Below are 18,639 nucleotides of genomic sequence, written 5' to 3'. Positions count from 1 at the left end.
CTGACTGCATCCCTTGCGTGAGGTTCATTCCGGAGCACCAGCACTGGTATACCTTGCAGTTGGCACCTCGAGGCTGGCCGATGACCCATGAGAGATATATTCACTGCCACTGGCTAGTCCAGGTGAGACAGCGAAGCACCTTGATAGTAGAGACATACGGCCGCTGCTTCACATGTCAGTTATATCCCGGCGAAGTGGACTCACCGGAAGCAACAGACAAGCATACAGTGATAGCTGTCGGTTGGTACGAGATGGCATAGCCTCGATGGCAGCTCACCCATATCAGTCTGAGATCAGACTCAAAGACTGAGACTATCCATGTCTGCGGCGACCACCCACCACCCACAGGTAACGGTACTCTCGGGGGCTCATCCAGATAGCCATAACCAGCAAATGATGTGCTGGAAATACCTGCCATACGAAGGAATGACATACCCAACCCCGCACATTATAAGAATTGAAGCGCGACTTCAAGCCACAGCATCTCAAGGCACCCCTTGGCCCCTTGCATATTCTGATGCGGCGATACCGTCCGCGTGAGTCGACGATATGCAGTCATCCCAAAGTATGTAGGAGTCCTCCTAAGCCCGACTGCTCGATGCCTGTGCAACCCAGGTCGACTGCTGACTTACATAAAGTGGTTCTGTCAATGCCTTCACTCATCACCAAAGTATTCATGCATTGCATTCAGCTATCAGGCTTGGCTGCAAAATGACCGGCTCGTCCCTGGCCACCGAGAGCGACATCTCGCAGGAGCTATCAGTAGACAAGATTGGTCGGATCACCCAATCGCAGTACGCGGTAAGGCTAGCCCAGGGTCTTATAGAAAACTCTAACGAACCATGAAATAAGATCGCGATTGGCGTCTTCTTCGGCATAGCAGTACTCTCATTTCTCGGCCGCATTTTCATCCGCCTCTTCACCCGGCGACGGCTGTATCTAGATGATGGACTGCTAAGCTTTGCATTTGCCACATTGCTCGCAGGGACAGTCCTTGGCTACCTCCGTGCCTATATCATATACACCGAGCTGGCCGCTCTGGAAGGAGATATCACTGCCATTCTCGTCATCGGGTCGAACCTCTCGGCACATGCCCAGGATTTCGGCTACAACATCGCCTTTATCGGTCTTCTCTGGACAACCGTGTTTGCCGTCAAATGGTGCTATCTAGCATTCTTCCACCCATTGCTAGTGGGCATGTCGCGGTGGTTCATCTACTACTACCGCTTCACGATCGGATTATCCCTCGTTTCATGGATTCTCAGCGCCTTCGTTGCACCCATCGTCCCATGTCCATACACCGGCATGAAAGCCGTCCGTGAGTACTCACACCCCAATACCAACCCTCACTAACCCACCTAGTAAAATGCTTCCCGACTCTACCCGTATCCAACAGCACCATGCTCGCCATGATCTGGCTGCCCCCAATCCTGGACGCCCTCACTGACCTGATGAGTACATCATCCCTCCTTACCAGAAATTAAATCCAACTAACCCCCCCCCCCCCCCCCAGTCATCAGCATCCCCATCCGCCTCCTCTACAAAGTCCAAGTCCGCACCCTCACCAAAATCGGCCTCGGCTGCTTCCTCTGCCTCTCCATCTTCATGTGCGCATGCTCCATCATCCGCACCGCCGGCACCTGGTACCACGGCTTCCTTGACTACCCGTGGCAAGTCTTCTGGCTGCATCTGGAGGGGTGTATCGGGGTAACCATGGGGTCGATTACCGTGTACCGATCCACCCTGATCGGCTCAAGTGAAGTCTCCACGGCATTCAAGAAATATCTCACCCGGATCAAGGATGCGGTGCTGGGGTCGTCGAGTGAGGCATCGGTGCCGCCGGAGGAAACTAGAACTAGGACTCAGACGCGTCGATTCGGGTTGCCATCGATTCCACAGGCTACTCTGACCGGATTAAAGACTTGGTTTGGGCGGTCGAAAAGGGAAGAAACAAGTACCAATGATGTCTCGGGGATTACCACCTTTGGGAGTGAGGATATTGATTATCATACCTTGTTGAAGGCTCCAAAGGCGACGGCGGATGCGAGTCATGGGGTGGAAAGGAGATAATACCTTATATTCTTGAGATTAGCTAGATTTAATCATGTTTTCCTGCTGCGTGGAGATTCGTATCATAGATCCCGTACAGTCTGAGTGTAACCCTAATCCGACGCATTGCCACTCCCGTGGGCGCCGAATGCAATTAGGTCTGATCATATACTTCAAGGTTAGCTCCCATGCTTGAGAATCTGGTTCCCTTCGCATCTTGAGCATGATCTGTGTAGACGACACTGTGAAGTAGGCTAAGCACACGTAACGTGTGGCGGTAAACGATTACTGAGCTTGATTTTGCTGGGGTGCGGGATATACTCGAGGTTTTGATCTATCCCATCCTAATTCCAACCTAAGCCCAACCTCATCGATCATCATCTGAATTCAAGACTAGCAGGTACAGTACCATTCCTCCTAAAGACATGAATAAGCCTCTCCCATTTCTCACGAGTCTGTTCCTCAACCCGCCTCCTTCCCACGCCCAAAACCCCAATATCAATCATCTTCCGGCTCTATTCCACATTCCGGGTTAATAAGTATATCTCAAGAGAAGGCAGCAACACATGCAGTCCAACTTACATCAAACACCGCAACCACCCGCCTCACCTCCTCGAGGGCCAAAAACCACTCCGCTTCCCGAACCGTCACCCGAACAAAACATCCAACCGAGTAAACATAATCCTGTTCCCGCCCCGGCATCCCATCCTGGATGATACTCACCCCCCGCACACAATCCAACCCCCGATGTACCGCGATTCCCCGCAACCGCGTACGAATCTCCCATACGACTCGAATCCCGGGGTAGGGCCAATCGGCCTGCGCATCGTACCCGTTCGCGTACGTATCCACTGTTGCGGGTTTCGCGCCGGGGGTGGTATACCCCAGCATGGCCGGGGGACGATCATCGAAGATGAATTCCATGCCCGTGATATAGACTTCGCCGATGTCTTGGAGCACGGAGATGGCGATTTGGCGGAGCGATGGGCCGAGGTTGACGGATTCGAGATGCATGTCGCGGTAGGTGGTGTGGTGGTAATGGTGGAGGGCGTTGCCGCGGAAGGCGAGCGGGGGGGTTCGGCCTCGGTGGATGGCTACTGCGGTGTCGCGGAGCCAGCGCAGGGCTTCCCAGGCGTGAATCTCGAATTGGAACCATCTGCTGCAGGTGAGTTTGCAGGTGCTGTGGTAGAGGAGTCTCCAGTCAAGGGATTGGCGGCGGGGTGGGGTGAGTTGCTCGATCACGGGGAGGAGGAATCCGCGGTCTCCGTTGATGGTGAATCGAGATCGCCAGAAGGGAAGGCTGGAGAAGAGGGGCGTGGCGGCACGGGATGCCTGGCGGAGATGGAGCATGTCTCGGGTCGGCAGGAGTGTTCCGATCATTTCGATGATTTCCAGCGGGAGTCGTTGGCGATGATTCATTCGGGGAGGTGGGAGGGTCGGTTGGTTTGTGGTCGTGGCTAATGGCGTAGGGGGGTTTTTTGCAAACCGCATGAGCTCGTCAAGGGAGGGGAGGCCGAAATGGCCATTGCGGACGGTACGGTCGTGTTCGTGGGGATGGTACCATGGCAGACACTCTGGGCTGGTTGGTAATTCTCTCGCGGGCCATAGACGGCCTCCCACGGGAAATGGTAAACATTCTAAGGCCTCGTAGAGACAGATCAGAGGGACTTCCTCGGGGCTGAAGTGTTGCCAAAGACGATGCCAGCAGAGATCGTGAAACAGATACAGGTCGGTCTTCTCGTGGGAGGGCATCCCACCGGTTTCCCAGATCTCAGACTCGTCAGGGATTCGGACGTTGGGTCTGGTGGATAGGCTTGAGACCACTTGGGTCACTTTGACCCCGGTTGCGGTGCAGTACACTGTGCAATCAGTGATGGGCAATCAGGTAAGCGTGTTAGGACTTGCCTGCTCGGAACTGTTTGGTCCATGGTTGATCACTGACCATGCTAACGCCACATACCATGCAAAATGGACACTCACTGACACAGGGATCCATTAGCATTGCCGAGAACATTGTGATTGGCAGGAGATGTGTGTTTATGTGAGATTCATGATTCGAATGCCCATCAGAGTATGAAGCCCCCTCCGTTTATATAACGGGTAGGTTACATGGATCGCAGTCATATGACGCACTCTGCTGGCCTGTATGGAACGAAGTCCCGAAGTGCTACATGTCCGGACCATACACAACCCTGAATCAGTGCTGCATCAACAATCAACAGCCGTTCTGCCCACATTATCGTCTGTACGTTGCCATCGAGGCACAGAAATTAGACAATATTCCCGTCAACATAGATCAACTCAGCCGGAGACCAGTCACCGACAACCAACCCACAGGGAGGGTGAGATATGTGCAACATATATGTCCGGCGGGGTCTAGTCCCATTATGCAATAATAGCAGGGATTTAGTACGATGGTGTACCGCATTGGGGTTAGGAGGTTCTACAATCTGTATATTTCTCGGAGTTATACATCTTGCGATTGCTTGTTACGCTTACCACCCCAATGGAATGCATCTGAAGGGGCGGTGGTATTTCTGTCCAGGGCCGAAGGGATTAAGGCAACTACGATATCTCTCAGTCACCCTAGGGCAGATCAGCGGACATGAATTTATATGTACTTCTCGTACAAAATAGTATATCCGTGGGGTTGTATTGTGGAAAAAAAAAGTAAAAATAAAGGAAGAAAGAGAGAGGCGAGGCCATCTCACAATGTCCACCCAAACAGATGCTCCTGCTCCAGAAGCCTAGCATCGCTTGATCGGATGTTTGCGATTGGATCCGATAGCCAAAGCGACGGTGATCCAAATCACAGGACCTGGGAGTATCAATGAGATCTCTCTCCTAGAAGGTGTCTATACCTCCATCATAACCATATGAATAGAAAAGAATAAGAATTGCTATTGACATCCGAGCCGGTCTATTCTTTCCATCTCAAGTCAAAGCGTAATCAAACATATCCCAACTCACATCCCATAGTCACTGTGCCACCCTCGCAACAAGCTCCTGTGAACTCGCGCACCGCCTCGCTCCCAACCCATGACAATCATCACAAATAGCAAGACGTTCGAGACAACATTCCCCGATACAGGTATAGAACCCCTTGCCTTGGGGGATAGGCAACGTGCAGATATCGCACCATGCGCCGGATTTAATACTCGACTTTTTGTCGTGGAGTTTCTGAGGGACGGGGCCGGGGTCGATGAGTTTAATGCCCTTGGTATCCGCATGGGTGAGGAGGACTTGTTCGATGACAGGATAGTCATGTCTCCGGGCCCACCAGAGGGGCGTTTGGCCGATATAATCTGGAGAGTTTAATTCCGTGGTATGTGAGTGAGTGAGGAGGAGCAAGCGGAGGAGACCTTCGTGGCCTTGTTTGACGGCTACGTGGAGGAGAGTGGAGAGGTAGATGTCGTGGGAGGTTGGTTGGCAGCCATAGGAGAGGAGGAGGATGGCGAGGTGTTCGTGGCCGTGGACGGCAGCGAGGAAGGCAGGGTTTCGACCGAAGATGTCGGTTGTGTTGAGGTCGAGGTTGTGGGTGTTGAGGAGGAGGTAGACGATGGCTGTGTGGTTGGATGCGAGGGCTAGGGTGAGGGGGGTGCTGCCGCTGGTGTCTTGGATGTCGAGGGTGGGGTTTCGGTTGAGGAGTTGTTGGACGATGTTGGTGTGGCCGCCGGCACAGGCCCAGTGGAGGGCCGTTCGGTTGTGTTGGTCGGGGCGGTTGATGTCGATGGGAATGACGAGGAGGGAGGTTACGACTGCTTCGTAGCCTAGTTCGGCGGCGACTGAAAGGGCTGTTTGGCCGTTTGGGTGGAGTTGGGAGACGGTGTTGGGTGATTTCTTGATTAGTGTGGTGACGACTGCTTCGTGATTGCCTCTGACTGCGAGAAGAAGTGCCGTCCAGCCATGGATGGTCTTGTGCTCTGGGCTGGCCCCGTGGGTTAAGAGTAAGTTCACCACCCCGTTGTGGCCGTTTCGGGCAGCCCTCATTAGGGCAGTCCATCCATCATTGTTTGGCAGGTCGATATTGGCGCCATGGTCCAGGAGCATGGTCGCCACTTCTTCATAACCAGCTGCGGCTGCAATGGATAGTGGAGTGTTTCCGGATTCTGTTTGGTGATTGATATTAACGTGATGTTGAAGCAATTGTCGCACCACACCGGGGTAATTCCCTTGTGCGGCAAAAGAGAGTGATGTATAGCCCGTGCTGTTGACATGTCCTGGATTGGCGTCACATTCTAAAAGTATCCGAACCACTTCTTCATGACCGTCCGAAGCGGCTGCTAAGAGGGGTCTCCAGTTCGTTTGGTCCTCACACTCGATGTTGGCATGGTTCTCTAGTAACAGCCTGACCACCTGTGCATGGCCAGCGATCGAGGCCAGTAACAGTGGTGAAGAGCCGCCGTCACTACGAGCATTTATATCCGCGCCATGATGGATCAGAAGCTCTACGACCGATGGAAAACCTTCCAAGGCTGCTTCGCAGAGTGCCGTCCTGTCATACTGGCTGTCTTTTGCATCCACCTCAGCGCCATGCTCCAGCAGTAGCCGTACGACTCCTTCATGTCCATTGACAGAAGCTTTGTTCAGCGGGCTGCGGTGGTATGTTGAGTCAGTGGCATTGGCATTAGCATGTCTGTCAAGTAACCGCTGAACAACCTGTTCATGGCCATGCTCGGCAGCGAATATAAGCGGCGTGAACTGTGACTGTGTATCCCTAGCCTCAATATCGGAGCCTTTGTCGAGAAGCAGACTGACGATCTCCGCATACCCGTTAAAGGCAGCCAGAATTAGAGGCGTGGAGTGATAAGCCGCATCCCTCGTGTGAACATCAGCATCGTGATCGAGAAGAAGCCGAACGACGGCGCTGTGCCCTCCCCCTACTGCTCTGGAAAGGGGAGTCTGGCCGTATTGAGCATCCTTGGACTCGAGATCGGCTCCATTCTCAATGAGAGACTTTACTGCAGACTCGTGTCCTTTTTCTGCTGCCAAGAAGAGAGGGGTGTAACCGTATCCAGCATCGGTGACGAGGTTGATATCGATGCTCTGTCTCAGAAGGATTTCCAGTACTTTGTCCAAGTCCCACGCTGCAGCCATATGAAGGGGGCTGAAGTATTTGGGAAACTTGGTGTACCAGCCTTCACCGTGTTGCTCGAGGGTGTAGTCCAGTTGAACGGCAGACATCATCTTGTTGGGACTGTTCAGCCATCGCAGGACTGGGTCCATCAGTTCCGGTGGTTGACCGCACCTTTTGATATGTTTCCCCCATGATATCGAAGTATATTCAATGAACGGATATTTCTCCAATCTTGTAATGACTGCATCCTCCGTATCACAAGGTCCCGCTTCAAACACGTCGAACGAAAGATACGTAAGGCAGATTGTAGTAAAGTCAATCTCCCCATGAGGAAAGAGATCCTTTTGAACAGTTTCCAAATACTCCTGCAGGGTGAAGTGCACCAAGCGGACACAGTTACTCTCTTCGTCAATGACAATAAGACCAGCACAAAGATTGAGGATAATCTCTGGCTCTGAGAGAGCCGTCTCATCGATGTCGATATCACCCAGTTCAACAGCCAAGGCATGAAGTAACTCGTTCACACGCAGTGGCTTGGTTGCAAAGAACACGTATGACAGCGCCTTCATCCCGAACTCTGCGTCAACAGGGCTCTGCTCTTGGATCCTGGAGATAGCTTCTTGATAGGTAGCGGAGATACCGGTGGGAGATGTTTCTAGACTTTTTCGAATCGATCGCGGACTTTGTTTGGCGAGGCTGGTCATTTGAAGATATGCAAGAAGGAACCTGAGACAAGTCAGCACTGAGTTGATATCACGACGATTTATGGCTAATGAGATAAAGCACTTACATCCCTTTGGCCTTCGTAGTGATACCCTGTATGATCTCCCCTTTGAGTGGTGGATCTCGCGCGATCAATCTAGCCAAGCCCGTGTCTCTATCAATCTCGGACAGTAGGTACTCTTTGATATCCGACTCTCGAGTCACTATTTCAAGCCTTGACATGTGGGTAAAGTACGAGTCAAGATCGACATGCGGGCGGGAGGTGATGAAGATGTGCATAAATCCCTGCAATCTTTTTAAATACCAGAGGAATTTATCCCGATTGTCTTTGGAACACTCATCCTAGTCCCTGGTCAGATTCGTATTTGCAGAGTCTCTGCATAATAACCAGACACGCGAAGCAGAGAGACATGAGCAACTCTACTTACAAGGGCATCAATAAAAATATAAACCCGAGAAAAATGAGTAACAAGAGACTTGATGACCGACAGACGATCCTCGTTAGTAACAGCTCTTGTCTTCAGCTTTTTCTTCTCGTGAAAGAGTTTCAACTCTGGCGGCACTATCTGTAGCTGCTCTGCGAGCTGCTGGGATAAGCTTGAAATAAGTTCTCCGTCGCTTTTCGTCATTGGATCTTTATAGTCGCAATAAACATAGGCCACTGCACTGTTCCCGGAACAAACCTGCTGGATGTGATCAACCGCAACGGACCTGAACTTGTCTTAGGCTTCTTGAAAGGAACGATTTGATGTTCGACTGCGGGAACTACTTACGTCAATACAGTCTTGCCGGTACCAGCTGGAGTTTTCCATTAGTTTACGATGCAGTAAAAGGTGTTATAATGACTCACCAGTCCCGGTACACCAGAGAGTAGTGCATTTATCTCCGTGGAACCATTGTTGGAACTCTTCACTATCTAGGAGCCACTGCCCAGTATTTGGATGGTGCTTTGCAAGGACATCATGGTGTTTATCATGGAAAGTGACAGAGGAGAGCGATTTCAGAATATTATCGCGTTCCGAGGCGACTGCATTGCGTGCCTCTTTGTCTTCCTGATCTATTCATCGTTAGCCACGACACTCGTGGCTATGGATCAGTAGAACAATCATGACACGTACCTTCAAGATACTGATTCACCCGTTCAGCATGCGTGACTATCGTCTCCGTCTTCTGTTCTGTCCGTGTAGAAATTGCCAAATTTCGTTGCAACTCCACCAACATCGCATTTCTCACAGCGATATTCTCATTCTCAATCGATCTATGAAACTCCGCGTATGCAGTCCGCAATTCACCATCCTCCCCTCTGACCAGGTTCTTGAACCCTTTGACTATAGAGCGGTAGGTATTAGTGATAACTGTCGCTAACCCATGAAACCACCAATGATAGCCAGTGACGATAACTCACGAAATCGATTCTGGCGCGTATATTTCACCGACACGCCACAAAGCACCAACACGGATGTAAGAACTCTCGCAAGCGCAGCATGCAACTCCGGCATAGGGGGAATATAACCCTCCAGGATCTTGAGCTGGCTGAGATATTGATCCAGGTCTTTGAAGAAGTCATCGAGGGTGTCGTAGTCGGATGACACGGATTTGGCTGTCTACTGGATATCAATATCTGACAAAATACGAAACTGAGAAATGATTCTGAGTCATACCTTGAGCAAATAAGACACCGCAGAAAGTATCACCGTACTCGGCGCAAAAGCCTACCCGTATCCAATCAATCAGCCAAACTCCAACCAACCCAAAGGCAACACCCACAAGTGATGCGGCCCCGCCAACAATTTCCCCAACAGCCTCCACAGTCCCCAAACTCTTGCCAATCACCGTACGCAGCTTATCCAATTTGCCATTATCATGCCGATGAAGCCGAAAGCGGGACGCGGTTTTCCGCGTCTGCCGCAATACTCCCTCGACATTGGTGACTGGTTCCAGACTGCTGATTTTCAGGTCGGTGAGTTGTTCGTAGCGATGGATGGCGTCTTGCCAGATAAGGCTGATGTCGGTGGGGGTTGTTGCTGGTGCTGCCCGTACTGCCCGGGTTGGTAGGGTTAGAGCGGCCATGGTGCCTGGATGGGTTGGACGGACGGGCTTATCGGGGTTTGGAGGCTTATATGGGAGATTGGATTGATAAGGGAGGCTGGGGAGGCTCAGCCCCGCGCTTATGGTTTCACATGACACTGTAGTTGACATGCGAGGCTGAGGATTAAAGGGGAATTGTTAGCGAGCATGGTGATTGGCTACGTTTACTCTGTAGTCCACCAATCAGGGTGAGATATATATACCACTTGAATATTGCAGAAGTGAGTTCTGTTGAAACACTCGATTTGTCTAGTCTATGGTCAAACATGTGCTACTCGAAGCTACCCCAACCACAACATACTCAGCACCTCACTGTCGCGAAACAGTCGTCTCAAAATCCTCCGGTTCCCGTCCCAACAGCTCCTTCAACAGAGGATCCACGTATGCCCCCTCCCCACGGCGAAAAGCCTCAAACGTCGAAGTCCACAGCTTAGAATGATCCATCCCATGGTAGGTGAAGTTCTGCTGATTCTGCGGAAGAGCAGCAAACTCGTCCTGCGTGATGGTCTGGATCTGAACCAGCCGCTTGGCCACCTTGCTCAAGATCTCCACACTCTCTTTCAAGGTCAGTGTCTTCCCACCCGTGAACAAGACTGTCCGCCCACGGTACTGGAACTCATCAGGATTCTTCACGAAGCGGGCGATAAGTTCGGCGGAACCCTCCCCGAGCTCCTCGCGCTTAACCCAGGCGATTCCAGGACCGGATCCATCGTGGGGGATCTTGATCGTGCTCGACGGGCTGGTAGGGTCAAAGAAGGAGGTGTAGAGAGGGTAGGACTCGGAGTAGAGGCCCTCGCGGATGACGGTGTACTCGAACCCGGGGTGCCGACGGGTGCATTCATCTAGATACCGTTCGGTATCTAGATGGGCCTGCATGACATGGGCGACTGACTCTTTGCTTTCGGGAGGCCCGCCGTATCCTAAGGAACCGTAGAAGATGTATTTGACGCCGCTGCGGATTGCCGCGTCAATGGCGAGTTGTTGGCGCTGTGTATTCCATACATTAGCGGGGATCCAAGGCAGATGAATTGTGTGTGTGACGTACCTTGGCTCGATATTCATGTTCGACGGAAGCGTACGAGATCAAGAAGAGGGTGTGAACTCCATCAAAGGCGTGTTCAAGGTCGCTATCATTGTCGTAATCGGCCTTGCGGATAGTTGCCCCTGCATTGGTCTCGGCCGTCAATTTTTGAGGATGGCGAGCAATAAAGATAAGGTCTTCTGCTTGAAGACGAGGAAGAAGGTGTTTGACAGTGCCGCCTCCGATACCTCCAGAGGCAGGAAAAACTGCAACGGTGTGGGATGACATGTCGGCAGGTGTTATGACAACTGAGTGACCAAGTTTAGGATCTTGATGCAACTGAGAACCTCGTCAACCCTGTGCCAAACGTAGTCTTTTATAATTGCTTCATATCTTGATTTGTCAGTCAAGCTCCAGGCCTGTGTATGTCGTGACGTAATTGCCATGTGGTGCTGGAGCCGATTTTCCAGGATATCTCACTCATATCCGCAAGCAACTGCTCTTTACTCGAGCAAATTACTAATTAGCAGCCCATTGCCCCCCGTAGAGGCAAAAAAGGACACTTGGAAATAGAACAAGATGGGCGCACAGGGACCTTGCTTGCCCTAGGTCCGGCCCAGCATCCTCCACCGGACTCGGATCAGAAACACAGCATCCGTTCCGATTGGCTCACAAGTGGGTCTCCGCTGTCCACCGGACTCGGAGTCAGTCAGATGAATAAGACCGGAGAATGAGGGGTCGCACATACCAGACCTCTATAAAGCGAGGTAAACAAGTGAGGGGTCACCCAGTCATCCTGACCCGATTTCATTCTCCCACTTTGAATTCGTCACCTCGTCCCTCAAACCCTGCCAAAGATTTTTCAAGATGCCCTCTACTGCCCAAAGTCGACCGGACACGACAGCCGTTCCCTACCAGGGAGAGCCCCTCCCAAATGTTCCACAAGATCTGGTCATACCCAATGTCCTCAGCTTGGATTTTGACGAAATCCAATGGGTTCCTCAAGGTCCAAATGTCTGGTTTCGTCCTCTTGTCTTTTCAGTTTCACAGGGTTACTTTGTCAATCTCCTCCGCGTCCGCAAGTCGGGTATCCTATCCCGCCACCGACACACTGGTCCAGTCCATGCCACGACACTGCGTGGCAGATGGCACTATCTCGAACATGCCTGGTGGGCAACAGAGGGGAGCCACGCTTACGAGCCTCCCGGCGATATCCATACGCTCGAGGTGCCGGATGATGTCCAGGAGATGGTCACTCTTTTTCATGTTACCGGTGCCTACATTTACGTCGATCCGGAGGGAAATCCGCTTGGTGTGGAAGATGTTTTCTCCAAACTTGCGAGTGCGCGAGCTCATTATGAAAGTGTGGGACTTGGGGCTGGCTATGCAGATCGGTTCATTCGATAGTCCGTTGGTTATGCTTGTGGAAGCGTTATAAGCGCTGGTTTGTCTGGCTTTTGTACAGTTACTGAAGAATAATGAGTCTCCGCTTCCAAAATACCAGTTACTGCTCACTCGATCACGCACAATGGGGACGCACGGTATCTGTTTTAATGAGGAATACCCCAGTTCCAGACCCAGCCCTGGCCGCACAGAGGATCACCGAGAGAATTGGTACCTTGACTGACCACATCATTTTGTAGGCCCGAAGGATCCTCAACTACGTCGAGTGATGTCTGGAGGCCTGCTGAAGCAGAATGTGAACTCGTGTCTGTCGTGAGATGTGAACTCTTCCACAGCACTATATAAAATCAGCATTACAAAGTCACGAGGAATTGGAAGCAGAAATTGAAGGAGTGGTATACCTTGTTGTACGGACTCTAAGGCACTATCGATCCCGGTATTGTAGGATAACCCCTCCCAGTCAATGCCAAAATCGATGTCGGGAATGCTCGCCCCTTCGGGGTTGACATATGTTCTTGTCGGCTCACTTTGTGTAGCACCGAACTCTCCTGCTGCTTGAGATGGGTGGAGGTGCCTCGAGTTACTATCTCCAAACGGTGTGGGAAGTCCGGGCACTTCTTGGTCAGATGTTTGGTGATGGGTACCGGTTCTAACTGCCTCCATATCCTTCGGAGGGTTTCTTAGCATTGAGTGCATCTCTCTCGTAAAGATGAGCCTGAAAAGGTGCTCCAGAACCTTGACTGTCTGCAGCGGAACGATTGACGAGCCAGCCAGCATCTTCTGCAAGGCGATGGAGTTAGCGACGCCCCTCTTGGCATCCTGCGATTGTTCAGAACCGGGATTGGCCAGAGCGACCATCCCCAGTGTCACCCCGGCCGTGAAATTTTGAATCGCGATATAAGATACCGCATGTGTTGTTCGGGCAGCACGCAGAACGCTCTCGTATCGTGGCAGAATGTTACAGGTTCGACGCGCACAGTGACGGCATTGCTCAAAACTGGTAGGGCGCAGATCCGGCGGAAGAGGATCTGACGACCCAATCAAGCAATGGTTATACCGCAAGAATGGACGGTGCAGTATGATTTGGATATTATCATACGCCAGCTGCAAGGCGAGTGCCTGTAATTGGAACAGCTTGCATGTCTCAACGTCGTTCTTGTTAAGATGGGAGGTGTCCAAGTCCGCCATATGCTCCAGCCGCAGCTCTTGGGGGAGCTTATCGAACCATTTTGCCAGTCGGGTGTTGATTTCCGCTGCTTCATGGGTCACTGCCTGCGGGTTGCAGCTTCTCAGGCGATATATATGGCCAATGATTGGGGATGCAATAGAGTACAGCTGAAACTTGTGCCTGTGGTAGGTCATTAAGGTCACCTTGGTCGGCACCTGCCCATCAAGACTCTCGAAAGAGTTCAGCAAGGGATGGGAGGCGAGCGAGTCGTCCATATTCCCTGGCATATTCACGATATGGTCTGAGTCAAGGATTGAAAGTGGCCGTCCGTATGTAATAGATGCAAACCTGATAGTTTGTAAGGAACCAGTATGTTAGCCTTTTATGACATACACGGAACGGCAAGTGACACATACCTGTCCATAACTACCAATGCCCACCAGGTACGCCGGCGAACCTCATGCGTTATTTCATCTGCGGCCCCCCAGAGAGACTCGTTGTGAAGACCCAGTGCCTGCGCACTGCGAACCCCAGCACCCAGAATAGGAAAGGCTAAATTGGGTCTACCGTTGTACAAGTAGAAAGTACTGAGCAAGACGCAAATCTGAATAGATTCCACACCCCCAAGATCAAAAACATCAAACAAGTGGCGTTGAATGTGTTCTAAAAGATCCTTCTGAAGAGCCTTAAGGTCACCATGACGATCCCTCTCCTCAAGACTATCACATTCCGCCGTATATCGGGCTCCCATCGTGAGGACCATTAGTATAAGAACTGCAGTTCCCAGTTGCCGAGGCTCTATTGCTTGTTCGTCCATGATTTTCATGTACTCTTTCTCGAAGGTTGGCTGATGGAAGAGCATGATGAACCAATGTACCGAGGTTCGATAAGCGTCGACCAGAAAATCACAGCATGGTTTCGGTGGTAGGGATAACCCTGGGAACAATGTTGCGAACGGAATCATCGGCTGCTGTCTCTGGCGATTTGAGCATCGTACTGCAATTAGATTGGCGCCCGGCAGAGCAGTCGTGTTATCGGCTGCCACGGATGTGGGAATTGATCCGGGATCGTGGATTTGAAATAGCTACAGGAGCTTAGCGTTGAGACACCAAATGTTGCGAGACACTGGTTACCTCATCAGTCAATTCGATGGTAGAGACTTGCGTATGTCGGTATGGATCTGGGAAGGAGGATGACCGTTGATTGATCGTGTTATGCCCATGACTATCCGGTGGTTCCCTATCCAGAAGGCGTTCCTGTGGACTCTCCCTCCGAGGGGTTTTGGGTTCCCGAGGATTTGACCTGGCCGCCCTTCGGGATGGTTTCGACTTACTATTGAGTCCTCAATGCTGTCAGTTGCTATTGCGTTTGATTGAGATTTCTGACTCCGAACTCAGTCCACTCACCGGAGCGGGGCATTGGTCGTGACACAATCGAATCCCGAGCGAACGCAGAGGGAGCACGGTTTTTGAATGTCGCACTATAATAAACCAAGCCTTAAGACCCTCGATCCTTGCAGGGGGGGCGGCTTGCTCATTATGGCAATGAACATACCCTTAGCTTTTGCCTTCGACACCGATCACACGCATGCCGACGGGTCTTGGGCGTCCGGTCTGGTCCGGTCTGACCGGACCTTGGCGACGGTTGATGATCAGACGTCACATTCTGCATCATTCGTTTTGAACTTGCCGGAAAAAAGCCCTAGAGAAGGGAGAACTAAGGAGGACAGATGTGGATCACCCGATGGAAGAATGAAAGAGAAACATGCCGAGAAGGCAAGAACTCCCGGACTACATCACCAGTCCGGTTGGCTGCATGTCATCACGTGACTCATCACGGCGCCGGTGTGCATAACTAGCCATTTATGCACAACCTTACTCAGCCACTTTCCTGCTTCTCTTCTTAAGGCTTGTGTGTTTCGAGATCTATGTGATCATAAGATAGAATCAAGTCCATTGCGGAAGTTCCGTCTCAATTTTGTGGATCTACTTCCCTTTATGGACATTGTCATACCATACCATACCTTTCAACTCAATCTGTAGGGATAGTCCACCGGAGAATAAGGTCTCCACCCGGACCAGCTCCGACTCCGGTGGACCAATAATGGACTCAACTACAACAAGTGACCAATTCCAAATGATCTATGCAAGTTCTTATAAGTCTGCAAGTATTTACATATAAGCTTCGCTATTATGCAAAGCAGTCATATTTGACGGAATAACGATAGCCTACAGTCGTTATATATCTTTCTCTGTCACATTGTGTACTACACAATTTGACTTTGTATCAAGAAATGCCCTACAAGAATTACCCAGAGTATGATATGGTGGTTCTTCATGGCGGCCAGTTTTATCAAAGAGGGATATACAAAGAAGGCAAGGTCCCACAATCAACATAACAAACTGCTTCGTGAAAGTACAACTGTCTACCTACTCTTCCGCGACCTCGGCAATCTACGTAGTTCGAATATATATGTATTTCCCAGAAACATATTCCGGGGCCACAAGCGGAAGAGCACCATGGCAAATGCACGCACGTATCCTGTAATCTTCCATCTATGCCATTACGAGTCCCTGAGTACCGTCAAATCTATTATATCTTTGAGGTCCCTACTCAAACAACGCATCGATAAGCATTAACGACTCGCCTTATAATTTAAAAGAACATAACGTAATAATTAGCAGATTATCAGTATTTCCAACTTATTCCAAAGCCCATCTGCGATGAAAAGGACACGCTGACATAGTGGCACCACACACCGGCGACCGGCGCGTACCATCAATGTTGAAAAGAGAAAGACGATTGAGAAGAAAAACGGGTAACCAATACGCCATAGAGGTTTATATTGCAAATCTCCCGTTGAAAGTTTGGTACGCTTCTTGTGTTTGTGTTTGCATTTATGGTCTGAACAAGGTAGACTAACATCTTCAGTCTAGAATAAATAAGGAAGGAAAGAAAAGGAAGAGAATACCTCCCCGATGACGGGGGTAACAATATTGCGGAAACCTAGTTGGTCGAGGATGATGTCGGTACTGTATAGTGTTTGTAGAACCTTATAAACTCAGGAGTGAGGTGGGTCTAGTTACTTAAGACTACTATCTAGTAGGTATATTGCTACATAGGACTCACATCGAGTGTTGAATAGGATTATGTCTTTTCGAAGTTCTATGACATGGGTTGCTTGAGTTGACAATATGTCAGGCGAGCCAAGACTGTAGTGTGTACATCGTGGTGCATGAAACCAAGACCCTAATCCAGCTGGCACCGTCCCTTTACAGAGAGAAAACAAAAAGCTAGTAATAAAACTCTCTCATGGCCATTAGCATACCATACCTCAGGAACGCACTATAAAGCACCTCTCTTTACCAATTGTTCACACACTTGCCCTGAGCGGCATCGATGCTCAAATCGCACTTCTCCCAAGCGTTGCAGCAAGACGCACAGCCTTCCCAAGTACAACAGTAATCGCCAACATCAGGACAGGTATCTCGTGTTTTCGAGTCAATTAATTCCTATAGTAGGTTCTGGGTAATGGGGTGCACCTACCACTAGTAGGTGGGGGGATAATGACCAGGCGCTCGCTCAGAGGGACACTGGCCGTGCTGGCCATGCCAACGGTAGCAGTGAGTGTGAGAAGAGTGAAGAGCTTCATTCTCTTGGGAGGCGTTCTGAACGAGATGGAGAATCGGTATGTTGGATGAGGATGGTAGGGGAATGATTGATGGATGAGAGGGAGGAAGTGCAGGTATTTATAACGTCGTCCTGCACTTCTCGGGCTTCTGATGGCTATGTCTTCGGGGATTACTTCGGGGATTGCTGCGTTGATCTGCGAGTAAATCGCATGTAGGCCCGCTACTTGTGCTGAACCAACCCAATACTGGCCACCGCTAGATGGAAACCCATGACTACCTAAGGAGGAAAATAACTCCGACAAGATGGAACTCTGCGGAGATAGTGACCGAAGATCCACCAGTACATCGCTTAGAGCCGTGGGGATTGAGATCGCAGATCATCCCTTTTGGTGAGGATGGTCAGCGGCGCTAGCAATGGTTACTGTAGATAATACAACTGGGCATGCGGACAGTGTTGGTGTATTTTAATTGAGCTACAAGTGATACCTCCATGATTCTTAGGAAGACTATACAAGATGACGATTAAGGATACATCCACTTAATATTAACGGCACGTGGTGTTTTTACCGACTCAGTAGATTTGACATCAGATAGTGAACATGCCAGAGTCGCCACGCATCTCCACAATTCAAAGCTCACACAGACGATCCTTGATCTAGATGGTTCGTGCCGACGCTGCAGTGGAGTCTATAGGTTGGTCCAACATTGGCCCCCAGAATGATCTGCATAAGTCTCAGCCGCACGAGACCCACCTGGATCAAGAGAGAACGGAGATTCGGTGCCATCTAAGGAAGGTTTTCCGCTGAGTCCGGAGTAACAGAGAAACAACTCGGTCCTTATTCGCTGCTCATTGGGCAATAGATGTGGGAGATACACCAATGCCAAGATGAAGGGTGGTAGACTCCTCGGCTTATCCGAAACGCTCGGGACACCTCTGTGATACTGCCACTCGGGCTTGCGCTAATGCAACCTCATTGTGAATACGTTGCATATCTCTTGCACGCTGCATCATCAATGAGATTCTCTCGACCCTTATCTCAGAGGCACAGCGCGGCCGCCTGCTCACTCTCTGCAGACTTGGGCATAGTACATGTCTGAGTCTCAAAGTGGGCGCAACTGGGTCGGTCAACTGTCTCAGGCTTTTCGAATTCGAGATTATTCAGGTCGTAAAGTCTGACCCTGGCCAGCGAGCTGACCATACCAGGTGCAAGTAGATCTCATCCAGCACGGCGACGGAAATGGTCCATGGCCAGTGTCGACGGAACGGGTTGGAGATTTTAAACAAGCGGGATTTTTTCAAGGGCAATCCAGTTCACCCAAAGATTTGTCGGTGACAAGCCCGGCGAGCCATGGGGGTTTGCTGCCAATATGTCCAGCCCATCCTCCAGGGTCTTGATGAGTGGGGTATGAGTGGAGATGAGTCGACATGAGTCATTCTGAGTCGAGCTCGATCCGAACCCCACCCGGAGGTTCAAGC

At 50.8% G+C, this 18,639-nt stretch overlaps 7 protein-coding genes across 7 annotated transcripts; 2 read left to right on the top strand and 5 right to left on the bottom strand.

Moving 5' to 3' along the window:
* The first annotated feature begins 635 nt into the window (after window positions 1-635).
* Window positions 636-2,113, top strand: BO80DRAFT_377881 (uncharacterized protein). Its single transcript, XM_025716712.1, has 4 exons — window positions 636-801; window positions 853-1,318; window positions 1,363-1,455; window positions 1,514-2,113. Exons 1-4 carry the CDS (start codon window positions 712-714, stop codon window positions 2,068-2,070), a joined length of 1,206 nt encoding a protein of 401 aa, XP_025577338.1. The 5' UTR covers window positions 636-711; the 3' UTR covers window positions 2,071-2,113.
* Window positions 2,114-2,426: 313 nt separating this feature from the next.
* Window positions 2,427-3,801, bottom strand: BO80DRAFT_492221 (F-box domain protein; the record flags this gene model as incomplete). Its single annotated transcript, XM_025723754.1, has 2 exons — window positions 2,427-2,564; window positions 2,632-3,801. 2 exons carry the CDS (start codon window positions 3,799-3,801, stop codon window positions 2,427-2,429), a joined length of 1,308 nt encoding a protein of 435 aa, XP_025577337.1.
* Window positions 3,802-9,338: 5,537 nt separating this feature from the next.
* BO80DRAFT_23176 (uncharacterized protein) lies at window positions 9,339-9,971 on the bottom strand. Its single transcript, XM_025714477.1, has one exon. The coding sequence runs from the start codon at window positions 9,917-9,919 to the stop codon at window positions 9,464-9,466; it is 456 nt and encodes a 151-aa protein (XP_025577336.1). The 5' UTR covers window positions 9,920-9,971; the 3' UTR covers window positions 9,339-9,463.
* Window positions 9,972-10,178: 207 nt separating this feature from the next.
* On the bottom strand, window positions 10,179-11,276 carry BO80DRAFT_423462 (NAD(P)-binding protein). The gene is made up of 2 exons (XM_025719061.1): window positions 10,983-11,276; window positions 10,179-10,924 (listed from the first exon to the last, which is right to left on the bottom strand). The coding sequence occupies exons 1-2, from the start codon at window positions 11,244-11,246 to the stop codon at window positions 10,247-10,249; spliced, it is 942 nt and encodes a 313-aa protein (XP_025577335.1). The 5' UTR covers window positions 11,247-11,276; the 3' UTR covers window positions 10,179-10,246.
* Window positions 11,277-11,743: 467 nt separating this feature from the next.
* BO80DRAFT_423461 (2,4'-dihydroxyacetophenone dioxygenase family protein) lies at window positions 11,744-12,423 on the top strand. Its single transcript, XM_025719060.1, has one exon. The coding sequence runs from the start codon at window positions 11,826-11,828 to the stop codon at window positions 12,363-12,365; it is 540 nt and encodes a 179-aa protein (XP_025577334.1). The 5' UTR covers window positions 11,744-11,825; the 3' UTR covers window positions 12,366-12,423.
* Window positions 12,424-12,436: 13 nt separating this feature from the next.
* BO80DRAFT_23128 (Zn(II)2Cys6 transcription factor) lies at window positions 12,437-15,272 on the bottom strand. Its single transcript, XM_025714469.1, has 6 exons — window positions 15,085-15,272; window positions 14,937-15,010; window positions 14,664-14,862; window positions 13,947-14,614; window positions 12,764-13,878; window positions 12,437-12,699 (listed from the first exon to the last, which is right to left on the bottom strand). Exons 1-6 carry the CDS (start codon window positions 15,202-15,204, stop codon window positions 12,509-12,511), a joined length of 2,367 nt encoding a protein of 788 aa, XP_025577333.1. The 5' UTR covers window positions 15,205-15,272; the 3' UTR covers window positions 12,437-12,508.
* Window positions 15,273-17,713: 2,441 nt separating this feature from the next.
* Window positions 17,714-18,560, bottom strand: BO80DRAFT_423459 (uncharacterized protein). The gene has a single exon (XM_025719059.1). The coding sequence runs from the start codon at window positions 18,359-18,361 to the stop codon at window positions 18,200-18,202; it is 162 nt and encodes a 53-aa protein (XP_025577332.1). The 5' UTR covers window positions 18,362-18,560; the 3' UTR covers window positions 17,714-18,199.
* Window positions 18,561-18,639: the final 79 nt, after the last annotated feature.

This window comes from Aspergillus ibericus, assembly GCF_003184845.1.
Source record: "Aspergillus ibericus CBS 121593 unplaced genomic scaffold BO80scaffold_11, whole genome shotgun sequence".
Lineage (NCBI taxonomy): Eukaryota > Fungi > Ascomycota > Eurotiomycetes > Eurotiales > Aspergillaceae > Aspergillus > Aspergillus ibericus.
This window is presented reverse-complemented; position numbering and strand designations above follow the sequence as displayed.